The 15,072-nt window shown below is 42.3% G+C and overlaps 1 protein-coding gene across 3 annotated transcripts in view; it reads right to left on the reverse strand.

Moving 5' to 3' along the window:
• Hmgxb3 (HMG-box containing 3) overlaps window positions 1-15,072 on the reverse strand; it is a 55,767-nt gene that overhangs the window by 1,928 nt on the left and 38,767 nt on the right. For all 3 annotated transcript variants that reach the window (XM_090331234.1, XM_090331235.1, XM_090331233.1), the window contains 8 exons: window positions 13,549-13,850; window positions 12,247-12,374; window positions 9,454-9,585; window positions 8,111-8,295; window positions 6,490-6,709; window positions 4,178-4,311; window positions 3,337-3,453; window positions 2,357-2,566 (listed from right to left, as the gene is read on the reverse strand). In XM_090331234.1, coding sequence (XP_090187360.1) covers window positions 2,357-2,566; window positions 3,337-3,453; window positions 4,178-4,311; window positions 6,490-6,709; window positions 8,111-8,295; window positions 9,454-9,585; window positions 12,247-12,374; window positions 13,549-13,850 — 1,428 coding nt within the window. The remainder of the gene's footprint in view (window positions 1-2,356; window positions 2,567-3,336; window positions 3,454-4,177; window positions 4,312-6,489; window positions 6,710-8,110; window positions 8,296-9,453; window positions 9,586-12,246; window positions 12,375-13,548; window positions 13,851-15,072) is intronic.

Genomic DNA, 15,072 nt, shown 5'->3' on the forward strand with positions numbered 1-15,072 from the left:
TAGGCCTTACCTTTGAATAAAACGGATTAAAGATCTGTGCTACCAGACACCAGCGGCTCACACCTGTAATTCTGACTACTCTACAGGCTCAGATTTGAGGACTCTGGTTTGAGCTCAGCCCAGGCAAAAAAATGTCTGTGAGACTCCAATTAATCATCTGAAAGCCAAAAAATAGAGCTGACTCCAGTGGTAGTAAGCAAACCCTTAGCACAAAAGCTAAAGGACAGCACTCAGGTCCCAAGTGCAAGGTCCAGTGCCGACACGCCAACATGTACACACACACACACACACACACACACACACACACACACACACACACACACACTGAAGTCTAAAGCAGGGCTTGGTGACTCACTCCTGTAATCTAGCGAGGCTGAGATCTGGAAGACCACAGTTCAATAACAGTCTGGGTAAAAGTTTTGTTACAACTTTCCCTGCTAACCAAGACCTGGGCATAGTGGGCAATGCCTATTACCCTAGTTGTGTGGGAGATCAGGAGGACTGTGGTTCCAGACCAGTCTAAAAGAGTTCATGAGACTCCATCTCAATGAAGAAGCAGATGGACTATACTTGTCAGCCCACCTATAGTGGGAATTATAAAAGGATTGTGTCAGATGCCGAGTCCCTGTCTTAGACCAAAAGAAACACGAGGGATTGTAGTCCAAGTATAGCTCAGCAAAGAAGTTCTTTTTCAAGCCATAGCTGGGCACAGTGAATGGCATGTACCTGTAACCTCAAGCTACAGGGGAGACTGAGATTGGGAGGGTTCATGCTTCTACACCAGCTTGAGCAGAAAAGTTCCTGAGATCTCATCTTCACCCAGGATGCTGGATGCAGTGGCACATACCTATGATGCATGCCTATAAGCAATGACAGGAAGTCTAAAGTATGCAACCTGCAGCTCAAGCACATGCCAAAATGGGAAATGAGACTGGTTATTGTAAAAGTAATGGGTGAAAGCTGGGCACTGGTGGCACATGTCTATAATCCTAGCTGACCTGAGGATCACAGTACATAGCTAGCCTGGGTAGCAAAGTCTATGAGACTCTACAATTAACCATGAAAAAGCTGGAAGTGGAGTGATGGCTCAAGTGGCAGAGTGCTAGTAGCCTTGAGTAAAAAAGCTCAGGGACAGTGTTTAGGTTCAGAATTCAAGCCCCAGGACTGACACAAAAACAAACCAGTAAAATATAGGCCTGGGGCTGTGGCTCAAATGGTAGAACATCAGCCTACCTAACTAGTGCAAGGTCCCGAGTTCAAGTATCACTTTTTCTTTTTCCTTAAAAAAAAAAAAGAGAATGTGTTCTAGGGCTATTTTTTGTTTTTGCCAGAACTAGGGCTTGAACTCAGGACCTGAGCACTGTCCTTGGACACTCAAGGCCAGTGCTCAAGCCTCAGCATCACCTTCAGCTTTTTCTGTGTATGTGGTACTAAGGAATCAAACCCTGGGCTTCATGCATGCTAGGTGAGCACTCTACCACTAGGCCATGCCGCAGCCCCCAACTTTTTTTTTTTTCTTGCAGTCCTGGGGCTTGAACTGAGGGCTTGGGTTCTGTCCTTGGACACTTTTGCTCAATGGCTCTGCCATTTGAGCCACAGTGCGACTTCCGGCTTTTTCTGTGTATGTGGTTCTGGGTAATCAAATCCAGGGCTTCATGCATGCTAGTCAAGCACATTACCCTAGGCAAGCACGCTATGCTGGGTCATATCCCCGACCCCAACCGCAACTTTTTTTTTTTTTGTGGGACATGGGGCTGGAACTCGGCTTGGGTGCTTCCCTGAGCTCTTCAGCTCAAGGCTACAGCCTTACCCTTGAGCCAAGCCCACTTCCTGTTTTCTAGAGGCTAACTGGACATAAGAGTCTTGGGTTCTTTTGTGCCTGTGCTGACTTTGAACCTTGATCCTCAGATCTTAGCCTCCAGAGTAGCTAGGATTACAGGCGTGAGCCACTGCACCTGGCTCCAACTTCTTTTTAATACAAGGAATCTGAGGCATACTTAATGACCTGATTTGGCCTCAAACAATGGCTAGCTCATATAAAGTATTGCTCAGGGCCTGAGCAACTGTCCACTTGAGCCACAGCACCACTTCCGGTCTTTTCTATGTATGTTGTACCGAGGAAAATGAGCCTGGGTCTGGGTGTATGCTAGGCAAGCACTCTACTTCTAGACCAAGCTCCTACCCCCTCAGATAAAGATTTTACTCATGTTGATTCCAGTACAACAAGACAAAATTCTGGTGAAGAAAAAAGCCAGCTCTGGTAGAGATAGATTGAAGTCATTTTCCCTCAAGAGCCAGGAAGATGGGTCATGGTCAGACTGAGGGGTTCATTCTATTACTATAAGCAGTCACTTACCACTGGTGGCTCTGCAGGACTGGAGAAACAGCCCTGGTTCCTTCCCCACATCTGGTTGGTCAGCTCTGGGTAACAGAGGTCAGCACACAGGGCCACTGGGGTAGCCGTATCTACCACATAGACAGGTGGCCAGTGGCGAGAAGAGGCAAGGAGATCCACATGATCTCGAGCACTTTCACCTCGAACAAGATACTTGGAGCCGCAGACCACCTGGGGGCACATGGGAGGATCTTCCAGTGTGACATAGCCCAAAGACAGTCCTGGGAAGCATTGCTCTGCCCCAGGGGGCCTTAAGCCTCTCAGACAGAGCTCCTGTCCCATGACATGACCTCATTCCCTTCTTGGTCAAGGCGTCCTCACACACGCCAATGAGCTGAGTCTTGGCTCACATACCCCATCCTACTGAGTATTTAACAGTACTGGATTTTCCATCCATCCCAGGCCTACTCTGTTATAGGGTACCAAACAGTTCCAGAACTACTATGAGGTCTCCTGTCCATACCCCTCTACAGACATCTGGTTGTCCCCAAATCAAAATCAGCCCAAATCCCACTGAAAAAGTCCCTCACCATCCTCCGAATAAAACCCCTAAGGGGACTCTGGCCTCTGTTTGTCCCTCTACTGAGGACCATTCCTTCCTATCTCTTTACCAGACTTCTTTATCTTCTTTGGACAAGTTGTGGACAAAAGGTCTTTATTACTTTCTATCTCAGGCCCTTGGTCCTTCAGGGTCTAGTATCATAAGCCTGTAGTGATCCCCACTTGTTGCTCACTCCTCTATCTTTAATCAATGACTCAGGCCCCATAAATGCACGTTGCTGAATGATTCCTTCTTCTCCAGGCCAAAGGATGGCTTACCTGGGCAATTGCTTCTTAGGCTGCATAGCAGCCAAAGTCCCAACACCCAAAGCAAAGCTGGCTCATTCAGATCCTCTGTGGGCAGTTTAATAGGAGCAAATTTACCTCAAGTACCCCCTTACCTGATGGGGGCACATCTTGTAGATTTTACCCCCGGTGAGATGAGGTGGAGGCTGTCTAGCTCTGGCTCCATTCTGTACAGATTCATAGAGTGCCAATAAGGAGAGGGAGAGCTGATCCTAGAAAGGAAAGACAAGATTGTGAGCACAGGAGTGAATGTTAAGGTGGTCTAGTGTATGTACAACAACACATGCTCACTCTAGACCCAAGGCAAAGGATGAAGTAGGCCAGATTGGACCGTGGAGCCCAGCAGCCCAATCTTCTATACTATCTGGGCATGGCAGGCCTCACAAGCACAGGGTCATAGGAAAAGCCCAAAAGACAGACCAAGCTGCCAGACTCTGCGCCTGGAGCCTTCAACTCTTTAAAAAGTCAGAGGATTCTTATAGAATATTTGAACATGAATTTGAAGGAAGCATATTTTCAATAGTACAGAAAAGTGAAGGAAATTAGTATGTGAAGTCCCTCAACTTATCTAGATGTGTAGTAACACCTATTTCAAAAAATCTGAAAACCAGACACCATGAAGTACATTCCTTATAATGGCTTCATAAAATCAAATTGTTATTTTAATTTTACAAACTAGGAAAACTCAAAACATAAGGTAGCTCATCCAAGGTCAGGTATAGTAAGGGCAGAAAGGACTCCCTATCCTAGGGTCTACGCCCACAACTTCCAACAGGACAGACCTCATATGCATGCCACAATCTGATTTTTGCTATTTTCTCAGGCTTCTTGGATATCCCCCCTCTCTCTGACCAATGCAGGTGCCCCATTACAAGTGCGTTCATACCATGATCCTTAAGACCAAGCAGCTAGCCCACTGCTGCCTCATGCACTCACCCTGGAGTCCTCTTCCCTATAGGGAATGCCACATTGCTTCAGCAGATGCTGCAGTTCATGCTCACCATAGGAGCCAAGCTCTTCAAGCTTACAGGTACCTTCCTGGAGCAGCTTCACCAAGGCACTGCCATTGCCTGCAAGAGATGACAATGCCAGTGGGAGGAGCTATTATTAGTCATGGAAGTAGTTTGCCACACTTGAGAATAAAACAAGGGGTTTGGGCCTATAAGACACTACGCAATAGAATTCAGTTGTGCACTGCCTGTGGGATGCTGGAAAAAGTGCAAGGTAGGTTCCTGACATCTGAAGACAGCTGAGTTCTAGGAACTGGAACATGCTATGGGATACCCAAGTAAGATACTCAGCAAACAGCCATTAAAACAAAACAAAACAAACGCTAAAAGCCTGGCACCAGTGGCTCATATCTGTAATCCTAGCTACTCAGAAGGTTGAGATCTGAGGATTGAGGTTCAAAGCTAGCCTGGCAGGAAAGTCTATGAGACTCTTATCTCCAATAAACCACCAGCAAACAAGAAGTAGCTCTGTGGCTCAAGTGGTCGAGCTCAGGGACAGTGCCCAAGCCCAGAGCTCAAGCCCCACAACCAACACAAACAAATAAACTCTAAAAACAGCTGGGTGCCAGTGGCTCATATCTGCAATCCTAGCTATCAGGCAGTTGAGATCAGAGGAATGCGGTCTGAAATCAGCCTGGGCAGGAAAGTCTGTGAGGCCCTCATCTCCAATTAACTACCAAAAAGCTGGAATTGGGGCTGTGGCTCAAGTGATAGAATGCTAACCTTGAGCACAAAAGTTCAGGGATGGCACCAAGTTTAAGCCCCAGACCAGCACACACAAAATAAATAAACAAAAAAACCCAAAACTGGGGCGGGGAGTTTGGCCTAGTGGTTAAAGTGCTTGCTTAGCATGCATGAAGACCCGGGTTCGATTCCTCGGTACCACATACATAGACAAAAACCGGAAGTGGTGCTGAGGCTCAAGTGGTAGAGCTCTAGCCTTGAGAAAGTCCAAGGACAGTGCTCAGGCCCTGAGCTCAAGCCCAGGACTGGCAAAACAAACAAACAAACAAACAAAAAAAACCCCAAAACCCCAAACTCACAAAGAAACACTAAAATGGGTCAATGTTTAATCTAGTTTTCTCTTTTTGAGAACCAAGAGCTCAGATGCTTAATATACCTGCAACAAGAGAGGCAGTAGGTATCATTTTGAAATGCCCTCTAAACTATGCTCCTGAACCTGGCTAACCAAAGGAAGGTTACTGTACAGGGGTCCAAAAAAGAACAATTCCTGGGTTGGAGGTGGAGCTCAGTGGTAGTACACTGGTCTAGTAAATAGGATACCTTAGTATCTAATGTTAAGAAACAATGTTTGAGAACCAGTGATCACAAAATATTAAGTACCTATGAAATCAACATAACAGGCCATGTCTAGATATGTTTAAAACAAAGCAGAAAATATAGTACACTGCACTTTGTAAAAAAAAGTTTTCAGGAAGTGGCGAGGTGGTTCAAGTGGCAGCATGCTAGCTTTATGCTGAAGAGCTTAGGGACAGCACCCAGGCCCAGAGTTCAAACCCCACAACCACCCCCCCCCCAAAAAAAAGTTTTCAGTTGCAGATGTACACACATGTACGTATGTAAGGGTATCATTCTGGGTGATGATGCAAAAAACATTTCTTACTGTGAGCTGTAGTAAAAATACAAGTGGAAAGCTACCACCCCTTATCAGGTCAATAACCTAGGAGTGGACATTACTGTATACTTTTCGTAGATGCAGCAAGAGGCTTGAGACAATGAAAGGAATTTGTAGGAGGTCACAACACTGCCAAGTGGCAGTTCAACTTGTTAGAAATACGTGCTCCTTATAGCTAATCCAGAGCTGCTTACTTGATGTATTACAAAAACATATGAAAGATCAGTTTTTAAGGCAGGTTCCTTGGTCTCCCCCTAAATTTTCTAAGTGAATGTTTCTGGGGCTAGAGCCTTACCACCAGCATTTAGTTCTGATTTTTCAAGGTATCTATTACCCAGAGTAGTACATTTGAAGAAGGTAGTGAGGTGTGCATTCTGAGAAGTGTGTATCTATTCTATACACCACAGATGGTAGCATTTCGAAACTGCATCATGGCTTTCATCTCTAGGGGACTTTTGTCACAGATGTCACTGTCAAGGTAAAAGTCTTTCAATTAGGCAGACTCTTACACTACTGCCTCCACCCCCACCCCACCCCTGCCCACCACTGTGTTGCCTTGCTGTGAACAAGATCCTAGCTTCTGAGACATTCTCTGGCCTTACCAGGCGCTGGCTGCACATCCAGGTTTTTGTCTTTTTCAGTGTTGACAACCACAGCTCCTCTCATGAGTGGTGGAAAGAAGGGGGCAATTACAGAAGCATCAAACTTGGTGATGGGGATGCTGGCAGGGAATGCCACCTGCTCAATCACCTCTGTTTCCATTGTGGCCCAAAAGTCTTCCACATTCACTTCACTGGAGCCCAAGAATTCAGGCCAGGTGAACTAAAAGATCAAGATAAAAAAGGATGAATGGTAGCAGCCACAGAATATTAACAATAAAAAGAATCCTCTCCCTTCCTTATTTCCACAAAAAATTAAGGCTTGCAGCTATGTACTGCAGGGAATTCCTGAATTTGTACTCAACTATTTCTTTGTTTCCCATCACAATGATCAGCCCCTTTTCTTCTCTATCTTTATTCATATCACCTCTATTAGGAAGGAAAGGAGAGCTACCATTGGAGTACCTGTTATCTATCTTCGGTTAGCTTTCTACTTAGCTACTAATATGGGTAAACCCAAAAGTGAAACTACTAAAGCCAAATACAGAACAAGTATGTGAATGTAGGCTCAAATTCCTGTGACTGGTTGGCAAGAACTACCAGAATTGTATTTAATAAATTCTGTCCACCTTCTAAGGCCCTATGGATCTGTCCCTTCCTTCACAAGGCCCTTGATCCAAGTAGCATTTATCTATCACAAATATCTAATGCCACTCCTATCAGTCATTTTTTCTTTTCTTTTGTGTTAGTTGTAGGGCTTGAACTCAGGATCTGGATGTTATTCTGAGCTCTTGCTCAAGGTTAGTACTCTACCACTTGAGCGGCTTTTTGGTGGGTAATCGGAGATAAGAATTTCATGAACTATTCTGTTCGGGCTGGCCTTGAACTGTAATCTTCAGATCTCAGATTCCTGAGTAGCTAGGATTACAGGTGAGCCACCAGTGCCAGGCTGACAGCCCCCTCCTCTTTTATTTTACACCAAATAAACATTTTATTTCTCCAATATGAATGTTAGTAATCTACATTGATATATCTTTTTAGAAGTAACATATATGAGTTATACAAGGTAAGATTTCACTCAGACATTTTTATAAATGTCTGAGTGAAATCTTACCTTGTATAACTCATATATCTATACAACTTATTCCAAGCACTGATATAATTTCCAGTGTTGAGACAGCCTTGTACTTTATTCTGATAGGCTACTGGATCCAGGACTTGGGCATCTATTTTTTTTTTTACATATACTACTACACTCAGTTTCTTCTCTTTCATCAAAATTATCTGAGGTTGCTTTCAAGGCTACATAGTCTTTTATAATAAAATGGGGAAATACACCAGCTTTTCTCATGATGGAATCAGGCATCTCTGTTGTAGAGTACATGCTTAGTAATACAAGGCCCTGGGTTAAATTCCTATGCATAAATATTTTAAAAGCACATCTCAATACAGCTGATGAATGAGTAAATAAATACACAAATCCTCTTTCCTTCTGCTTTCCCCAGATGAAATCCTGAGCTACAGAAGGAAAAAGCCATTTATCTCTCCCACACAGGACTGGCGCCATCCATCTTTGGAAGGTAAGGAGACAGCTCTTAGCTGCTCATGGTTGAGGGGGACTTACCTCCACGCTCTTGAGTGCCAGAACATTCTCTTCATTCCTTTGAGCCATTTCCACTTTGGGGGCCACACCACAGATGCCGCATATCATATCATTGTAGTCTCGAATGGTGAGGCACTCAAAAGCCCAATAGCCATTGCACAAAAGCTCCTGAAGCTGGCTCAGCTCCTCTGAGGGCAAAGTCTTCTCTGGAAGGACAGCAAGAACACTGAGAAGGTCACAGAAAAGGTCCCTGAAGGCATTCACGAGAACTAGTGGCCAGCCAGAACATTCATCCTACAAATTAAAAATTTTCCCCTAAAAACCTCCAAGACTATCAACTACCATGAGGTCAGACATTTGCCCATCAAGTGTTTAGAGGACAAACCTAAAGGCAACTCTAGTAATAGTAGAAATAATAATAATAATAATAATAATAATAATAATAGCTGTATTGAACTTGGTAACTCTGTGTACTAAGGAGTTCTGAATGTTATCTGACTTATTTCTCACAGGACTTTAATTCTTTACGAACCAGGAGCGTAATGCTTCATTTTTTTTATAAAAAAAATTCAAGGCTTTATTTATTTATTATTTACAGAAAAGTTAGGAACACTGACAAGATAAATGACTTGTCATATGATCACTGTGGTTTATAATGTATGCTTCTTTTTTATATATTTTTTATTGTAATTAATAGAAGGGTTACATTATATTCATCAGATAGAAGGTGCATTACTTCACATACATTGATATCAATGTATGTCCTCATTTTATAACCGAGAAACAGAGGCACAAAATAACTTGCTCAATAATTTGGTGACAGTATGCTGTCACCAAATGACAGAGTCAAACACAGGCCTATGTGGCGGTGGCATTCTTCTTCATTCCAACTGCCCCCAGAGCCGGCAAAGCAGACAACTGGAACCTGTGGAACTGTGCCTGTAGGTGGAGTGAAACGAAGTGTATCTTTTTAAAAAAGTTGATGCAAAGGGGAAGAGAATTCCCTGATAGTAAAGAGCACAACTTCGACCTTGGGTCTCAACATTTGAGACTATAGATACCTTTGAACTGGTAGCAGGCACGTAGGAGCTGTGGATTCAGAATGAACCTAATATGTAGTGAAGTCAAGTCTACCAATGACCAAACAATGTGCGGCTACAAGTCAGTTGTGATCTTTTGCCGAAGGTCCCTGGATACATGGACAGATGCATGCTTTCTAAAGTTATACTTTTATCAAATTCCAACATAAGAGGGTATTAGGAAATCTCAGACTTTACAAAATGACTCTTTGAACTAAAACCAACCACTGAAAATTCCCAGGACTCTAGGAAGTAAACTTGGGAATGGGAGGAAGATGACTTTACCTGTCTGCTCCTGTACAGACTTTAATACAATGTTTACAAACACTCTGGGGTCCTCTCCCAGCTTGATCTGGTTTCTGATGGCAAAAAGTAAGTCCAGGCTTACTAGCAACTTGTTTCCCACATTGAACAGACCTGGGGGTTAAAAAAAAGGAAACAACGATTTCACTGTAACATCTTTCACAATAAGAATAACAACAAAAATCAAAAGGCAAATTAAATGCATATCAACGTAATAGTTAATATATGAGCTGGGCTTGGTGGCTCACGCCTATAATCCTAGCTACTCAGGAGACTGAGATCTGAGGATCACAGTTCAAAGCCAGCCTAGACCCTAAAGCTTATGAGACTATTAACTCCAATTAACCACTAGAAAACAGGAAGTGGTGCTCAGACTCAAGGGGTAGGGTGGTAGCCTTGAGCAGAGCTCAGGGACAACGCCCAAGCCCAGAGGTCAAGCCCTACGACTGAAAGTTAATATGTGGTACATTCATAAAACAGAAAATTACTGAAATAACATGCAGTACATTGTTTTGATTTTTTTTTTCCCAGTAAAAAAGAAAGAAAAGAAAAAGAAATTCCCCAGACATAGCCCTCAGGACTAAAGGCACTGTTCTTTCTCTTATTTGTCATACAGCAAGAACACAGGGAAGGGTCAGGAGATCCTTTAGCCCAGAAAAGTATGGGAACATAACAAAAACCTCTAAAAGCCCCCTATAACAACTCTAAGAATAAAACAAATTTAAATGTAGTAACTTAAAGCAAATAAAGGGTGATTAAATTTATAGGAAATATAACACACTGCTGGGTACAGTGGCTCATGCCTGTAATCTTAGCTATTCAGGAGGCTGAGATCTGAGGATCACCATTCAAAGCCAGCCCAGGCACTAAAGACCATGAAACTCTTTTTTTTTTGCCAGTCTTGGGCTTAAGCTCAGGGCCTGAGCACTGTCCTTGGACTTTCTCAAGGCTAGAGCTCTACCACTTGAGCCTCAGCACCACTTCCAGCTTTTTTCTATGTATGTGGTACCGAGGAATCGAACCCGGGTCTTCATGCATGCTAGGCAAGCACTTTAACCACTAGGCCAAACTCCCAGGCCGACCATGAAACTCTTATCTCCAATTAACCACTAGAAAACTGGAAGTGGCGCTAAGGCTCAAGGAGTAAGGCAGTAGCCTTGAGCTGCAGTGCTCATGGACAACACCCAGGCTCAGGGGGTAGGACGGTAGCCTTGAGCTGAAGAGCCCAAGGATAGAACCCAGACCCAGAGTTCAGACCCATGATCAGAAAAAAAATTTAAAAAAAGGAAATATAACACACATATTCATGAGATCAAATTCTAAAATATGTTCCCAGTAAAATAAGGCATAGAGGAGTCTTTTTAAACATGATAACCAAGGTTGAAATAAACATCAAATGTCTAATACACAAATATTTAAACAGGCTGCTACAAATTAAAAAGTCAACAAAGAATCCATTGTGTATAATGTTAACCAACACAATAATAGTTAAATGATGGTAAATGCATAAAATACAAAATCATATATGTATATGTAAAAAGAACAAAGGAGACCCATGTGTTTTATTTTGTTGTTTCCAAAATCAAATTTACCATACATAAACTAGGAAAAAAAAATTGTCCCCTATTCCTTCCCCCAAAAAACAACAGCAAAAGAAAAAGGCAGACAGTGAACATCTGTGGCCCTTGTTGGAAGGATAGAGATTGGGAGGATCACAGTTCAAGAGTGGCCCAGGCAAAAAAATGCTAACACAGACAGAACAGACACACATGCATATGGACACAAAAAGGAAAAAAAAGACCTATTTTATTCAAAGTTTCTAATTATTTCAGTCTATGGTATAAAATCAATGAAATTTTCTATTTCATACACTTCCATTGTACCAGTTTCTTGTGAATATTCTTCATGTATTATTGTATTTTGACACAAATAACAGCCAACTATGTATCCATACTGTTCCACATTTTGCTTTTTTACTTAATGATATAACTTGAGAATTATTCCATATCAATACAAAAAAACCCCAAAAGTTAGCAAGCCTCTAGCACAACAAAAAAGCTGGGCACACCTGTTATTCCAGCTATGCAGGAAGCCCATTTAAGAGTCCATACCAGGTAAAACAAAAAAGTGTCCAAAAGAAAGAATTTAGGATTTAAATATTTAACTATAACTAGGACTGTATTATACAAATGATTATGTATTTCTCTTTATGTAGTATCTCTTTACAAATGATCATGTATTTCTCTACTGGTTAGTACAGATGTCCATGATAGACTGCTAAATTTAAAAAGGACATTCCCAAATCATCACAGCACAACCTACTTTTGTTCAAAACACTAGAAACTGATAAATGCTTTCACAATTCCTTATAGTCTGTACATATGAATACACATATCTGCAAGAGAGCAAAATATCAAGTGCTTATGTCATGGAAACAAACTTTTGGTGTCTTTCTAGTTTGCTTTTCAGAAGGATCTTGTGCCTTTTTTTTTTGGCTTGTGCTGGCTTTGGACCAACATACTCCTAATTCTGCTTCTCAAGCAGCTGGAATTCTAACTGAACACCATCACACCTGGCTGTTACTTTTAAACTAAGTCTTATTGTAAAGATTCTACCATTTGAGGGACAAGTGTCATCTCCTGGGACTGAGATGCTCAGAAGATTCTTCTTCACAAGCCCCACTGAGAACAGATCCAATATACGAAAGTGGCTCAGGTGAAAGTGGTTCTCAAGACTGCATTTAGGTACTTGAGGGTAGAAAAGGCTGGAACCTACCTGTGTAGATGTCCATAAAGCTGTGCAGGGCCAAACAATGGGGATTCAGACACATCTTCACCTGGGCAGTCACCACTTGCAGTCGGCTAGCTGTCAGTAGCCAGCACTCCTGGGGACCAGCCAAGGAGCTAGTATCGAAAACATCACAATAAAAACCAGAAGGGAAGTCAGTCTTTTTTCTTTTTTCTTTTTTTTTGCCAGTCCTGGGCTTGAGCTCAGGGTCTGAGCACTGTCCTTGGACTTTCTCAAGGCTAGAGCTCTACCACTTGAGCCTCAGCACCACTTCCAGCTTTTTTTTCTCCTCTATATATGTGGTACTGAGGAATTGAACCCAGGTCTTGGTGCATGCTAGGCAAGCACTCTACCACTAGGCCAAATTCTCAGCCCTGGGAAGTCAGTCTTTATATAGGTCTTAAGTTCAGTAATCAGTGACATTAAGGATACTGATTAGGATCGTGATTCTCAAAATTTCAGATAGGTAAAAAGTACTGGAGCTTGCATATTAAGTTTTTCAAGGTGGATGTTTCTACATTGGTGAAATCTAGCCTATGAAGTCTTCCTCTATAATTAATATAACTCGCAAGTTAGCCAATCAGTTCACCGGTTCCACTGAGGACTCAAATTCAAACAAGGTATTAGGAAGTTCCAATGTAATCTAGATTCTAAGCTGATGATAACTTTCAGTTATTTTCAATATAAATGACATGACAAGCCGGATGCCAGTGGTCATGCCTTTAATCCTAGATACTCAAGAAGCTGAGATCTGAGGACAGAGGTTCAAAAGCCAGCCTGGACAGCAAAGTTCATGAGACTGTTATCTCAAATTAACCATCAAAAAACCAGATGTGGAGCTATGATTCAAGTGGCAGAGTGCTTAGCCTTGAGCAAACCAACAAGTTCAGGGACACACATGTGCATGCATACAAACAACAACAACAATAATAATTAATGATTATTTTACCCAAATAGGAAGACAAAGAAAGCTTAAAGAAAGCAGAAAAGAATGCCTTCTAAATGTAATAGGGTTTTTGTTTTTGTTTCATTCCTGGTCCTGGGCTCTATCCCTGAGCCTCTCTGTGCACCAGCCTAAGGCTCTACCACTTGAACCAAAGTGCTACTTCTGGCCTTTTCTGTTTGAGGTACAGAGGAATCAAACCCAGGGCCTCATGCATGCTAAGTAAGCACTCTCCCACCAAGCCATGCTCCCAGCATCTACAGGTTATTACTTTGAAGCTGTCTGAAGAAAGGTTAATAGAGCTATTTGGGATAGGGCAGCTAGGGATAAAATAAAGGGGTGCTTACTTTTTCCCCCCTTTCAATAATGGGCTGTTACAGAGAAGGCACTGCGTGGATGGAAACTCATAATAATTCGACCAAGAGGTTTGCTCGATGGTGACTGTCTCCTCACTCACGTTGGACAGGATAAGTCGAGAGCTGTTGAGTTCATGAATCAAGGCAAAGACCTCAGTCAGCTCTGATTCATTCTCAGGAATCTGCAGGACCTTGCGCAGTAGCTGTAGTGTGGACTGTCGCTGGATCTCTCTCTGGGCCATGCTCAGGGGCTCTGTGGCACTTGGCACTTCTGAGAGTGGTGAACTTGCTTCCTGGAAAAAAAGAAGATCAAACACCAAGCACTTGGAGGCAGAGAGCTAGCCCCAGGCTAAAATCATGTGCATAGAGCAGATACAGGTCCCTGACTGAGGGTTGGGAGAAGGGAGTTCTATCAGTTCAGCTAATAATGGCTATGTGACTAAAGGCTGATGTTTTTCTAACTATAAAAAGACAGGATTACACATACCTTATATTAAGTGATTCAATCTTTCCTTCCTATACATTAGCAAGGTAACAGGCCTGATTTATATTTCTGGAGATGCTACTACTAGCTATACAGGCTAAGCAATCTATTTGATCGTTCTAAGTCTTCCTTAATTTCCTTATCTATGAAATGGAGGAAAAATACTAGTAACCTTCCAGAGCTATTTATGGATTAAATGAGATACTGGAAAGGAATGAGCACAGTATCTTTGATTCAGTGAAGACTATGAATGGTCCTATTGCCACGTAATAAACAAGTGCCTTTATTGCTTAAAGTATTTGCTTTTAATGCGTTGTAGGAATTGGTTTAGTGACATGTCTGAGATTTCTAGGAGTAAGTTTTGAATTACTCAGAACCAGTTATTCTCAAGTAGATCTCTTCATGGCTTCTCTTAGATCCTTTGTGCCAATGCAGCATGAATGACTTCCTCTTCTGTGTTCACTAAGTATGTGTGTGTCCTTTACTGTAGAATGTATCATCTCATGATTGCTAAATCACTGCCCTGACTATTAAGTAGGATCCCCATTTACTTTTTTATTCCTTGAACCAGCAAAAAGCTGGGGTTCACAAAGATGCAGACTCATATTTACCAGATATATCATACATTGTTTGGTAAAGAATAACTGCTTAACAAATTTTCTTTATTATAATCCTTATCTGTCTGTAGTAACTGGTTACTTGTCTCTTCTACTAGACTGTAAGCTGCCCATAGGAAGAAGCCATGTCCTATTCATCTCTGAGGGCCTGGCCTACAGAAGATGAATATTTAATATATGCTAGCTGAAAGAATGAATTAATGGCCACCAGAGGCAACTAACACAGAATGGGCTGCTTGGAGTATGTGCTCCCAGCACATGTGACTACATTGCGGCAAAAGGTGGGAAGATCATGTGGCAATACTATCATTTGGTTCCTTTATTAGAGATTTGTAAACTTAATTATAACAGAAAAATTATAGAAGGGGGGACAGGAGTTTAGCCTAGACGTAGAGTACTTGCCTAGCATGCACA

Source organism: Megascapheus bottae, chromosome 4, assembly GCF_031878675.1.
Source record: "Megascapheus bottae isolate mThoBot1 chromosome 4, mThoBot2.hap1, whole genome shotgun sequence".
Classification (NCBI taxonomy): domain Eukaryota; kingdom Metazoa; phylum Chordata; class Mammalia; order Rodentia; family Geomyidae; genus Megascapheus; species Megascapheus bottae.